We start from the raw sequence: 2,999 nt of genomic DNA, 5'->3' as shown, positions 1-2,999 counted from the left end.
CTCTCTCTTGCTGATGTCGATATCCCAAGCAGAAAGGGTTCAATTCTTTCTGCGGTGATTGTACTGCAACAGCAACCAGGACCTCTGTTCTCTGTTTTCACGCTGGAGGAAAAAATACGCATCCCCTCTCAGAGTACAAACGATAGGCTTTCACCAGTAGTATTTTGGAATAACCGCTACGATTGCCCTGGTTAACCGATTTCGCTGTAAAGTTGTGTGGCAACAATGTGTGGCAAGAATTGCACTTCTCTTTTGGTTTGCTTCCAGCTATTGTGAGTGCGAGTGGGGAATGAGTCTGTTTCCGTTTCAGAATGCAACCCGATGCAAACTTCCACTTACTCCTATACTCTATCTCTTTCCAACTCCGGCACATCGTTTGGCAGGGCCGGGCCGGAGGAGAGAGAGAGAGAGAGAGAGAAAAGAGAGAGACTTGTGGAGGAGGGAGGTTATAAAGGGGAGAGAGAGGGGCTTTCTCAATTCCGCCCTTGGTTGACCAAACATCAAACAATCGCACAACGGCATCCGCAGGACTGCCGAGGGGAAAAGGGGGGGGGCAGTCGAGAGTGGGCATCCGCGCTGCCCCTTTGCGGTGCAGTCCGCTGCTGCCCAGCTGCGCCCCCCCTCCCCTCCCTCCCTCCCTCCCTCCCTCCGTGCCTCGTGCCCCGCCAAATTCCTCACAAAGCCTCTCCTCGCCTCTCCTTGCATCGCCCTCCTCCGCTTCCCCTCTCCCCGCCCTCTCTCTTCTCCCTTTCCTTCCCTCGCCTCGGCACCCGCACGCGAGCGCACGCCACCAGCGTTGCGTTAACAGCCCTGTAGGACACCCTCGGGGTCGCGCGCCTTGGGGTGCTGCTCGTGCCGTACCGCCCTCGTGCCCAGTGTAGAACAACAGCTTGATGAACACGCCCACCACTCCCCCTGGAGGAGGCGCAACCTCATGGAAAGCGTCTGGACTCGCCTCCCTCCCCGCCGCAGGGTGTCCTGCTGGCGCTGACACCGTACCCCGTGCGCGGACTTGTACAGCTTCGGCGTCCTACCGGGTGACAACGGCATCCTCGGGCTCGGCGACCACAGCTGTGGCCAGGAGCTGTACGTCTTCGCCCCCACTTCTCTCGACCCCTCGTTCTTCTAAGTTGCACTGGGTTTTGTGCAGACTAGTGAACGACGTGATGAAATAAACGCACCCTGTTAAATAGAAAGCAGTGACCACCATAGTAATGGTTACTTCAGGAACTATACCACGTAATACATGATAGAGTCGGTATTCGCGTGCCAATGAAAATTGCGGCTGTCTCGATTGTCACATCTAATTACGAAGGTTTCATTACTGCCATTCTTTTTTGCCTGGTTTAAGCCAGCCAATGTTCCATTCCTACCGGCGCTGTGTGTCAAATTTTGCCGCCTAGCCGTAGCAACGTCCAGCGCAGTTCCCCCTCTCCCTCTCTTCTCTCTCTCTCTGCTTATCTCTAAATCTCTCGCTCTCTCTCTGTCTTCTCAACTTGCGTGGGAGTGAGAGGGTCCTAGCTCATCTCTTGCATTATTCATTGGCAGCTGCGCAATGTGTTAATGCCCGATTTTAGTACAATTACGTAGAGTCACACCGCGGAGGACATCTAACTCCTGCTCTCCCCCCCCCCTCTCTCCCTCTCTCTCTGTCTCTCTCTCTCTGTCTCTTTCTCACTCCGTCCCAGCGCACCGTGTTGTATAAAATCATTGGGCTGCTTGCCAGGACTCCACCGCGCAGAACCACCTCATTTGAGATTCCAGCCGAGCGGCTCACTTCGCGACTTGTTTCCAACGTTTTTTTCCCTCTTTCATCTCTCTCATTCGCCTTTCCCGTCGCATCTTCTTCCTGCTTTATGACGGTTTGGATTTGCCGGTGATTGGGTCCTTTGTGCCACTTTACCGGCCCATAAGAGCAGAAATGCGAACCGCAATCAAAACATATGACATACGACAGAGAAGACATACACGAAAAAATCGTGGAATATTGTTCGCTTTCTTGGAAGTCAATGTCTTTTTCGGTATGAGTCATGGGAACACTTGCAGCCGGCGGATCTCCTCTGCGATCCTCGCCGAGGATGTGATCACCTGGGGCAACTTATGTGTCATACATTTGTGTACTGCTGTTATAAGTGTAACCACGGGAAGACAAATGTGGCACGGAATTCATTTTAAAGGGTGTTACATTTTACTACCTTTCGATAGGCACAAAACTGTCTAAAATCTGAAAGGTATTATTAAATATTTGCACCTTTGGGTAGCTTTAATATCTTCCTAGAGGTGCTAATTTTGATGCCTCTGCACTAAAGTTTTTAGTACTACATTTGTCTAACAATATGACATAAGTTGTATTATAGTTCATAAAGAATAACAGTCATCACTGCTTTTTTGGAGTGCAGTTGCAGTTTCATCAACTTAGTCAAAAGTCGATCGCACAGTAGTTCTCTTGTAAGTAATTGTTTGCCGTTTTGTGTTTTGCAGGGGTGGAGCTGCAGGTGTGCCCCGCGGGCCGCAGCTGCTGCACACCTGCCATGGAGGCCACCCTGCAGCGGCATGTGCACCGGGACTTCAGCGCGCTCGTGCACCACAACTCGCAGTCCACCCAGGGCCTGCTCGTCTCCTCGGCCGACGGCCTGCGTGGTAAGTCAGTGTCCCTCAAGTTAAGCACGACTGGGGTGGGGTTATTCTGCACTTTTTGGTCTAGATAACACTGCAAACCCACTGACCGCGTTCTCTTTTCCGCTGCTTGTGGAAAGTCGGCTAGAAATATAAGGGGATAAATTCACACAACACGCCTCGTGCTACGTGAATACTTCTTCTTCCCCCCTTTCTCCTTTGCCTTCTTCTCCCTCTCTCCGGTCTTCCTGAATATGATCGCAACTTTTATCGACGAAGTTGGAGTGCCTGCTCGCCTCTCCTTCGTGAAGGGGAGGTCGTGGTTGACGTGCTTTACCGCGACGAGTGCCAAGACCCCGCCAGCAGGGCGCCCCTCCCCCCCC

At 52.4% G+C, this 2,999-nt stretch overlaps 1 protein-coding gene across 1 annotated transcript in view; it reads left to right on the top strand.

The window, feature by feature from the left end:
- The window catches only part of LOC113211501 (division abnormally delayed protein), a 150,136-nt gene that overhangs the window by 97,867 nt on the left and 49,270 nt on the right, over positions 1 to 2,999 (top strand). Inside the window, exon 2 of the mRNA XM_052265328.1 lies at positions 2,482 to 2,640. Coding sequence (XP_052121288.1) covers positions 2,482 to 2,640 — 159 coding nt within the window. The remainder of the gene's footprint in view (positions 1 to 2,481; positions 2,641 to 2,999) is intronic.

Source organism: Frankliniella occidentalis, unplaced genomic scaffold, assembly GCF_000697945.3.
Source record: "Frankliniella occidentalis isolate FOCC.00 unplaced genomic scaffold, Focc_3.1 Scaffold26, whole genome shotgun sequence".
Classification (NCBI taxonomy): domain Eukaryota; kingdom Metazoa; phylum Arthropoda; class Insecta; order Thysanoptera; family Thripidae; genus Frankliniella; species Frankliniella occidentalis.
This window is presented reverse-complemented; position numbering and strand designations above follow the sequence as displayed.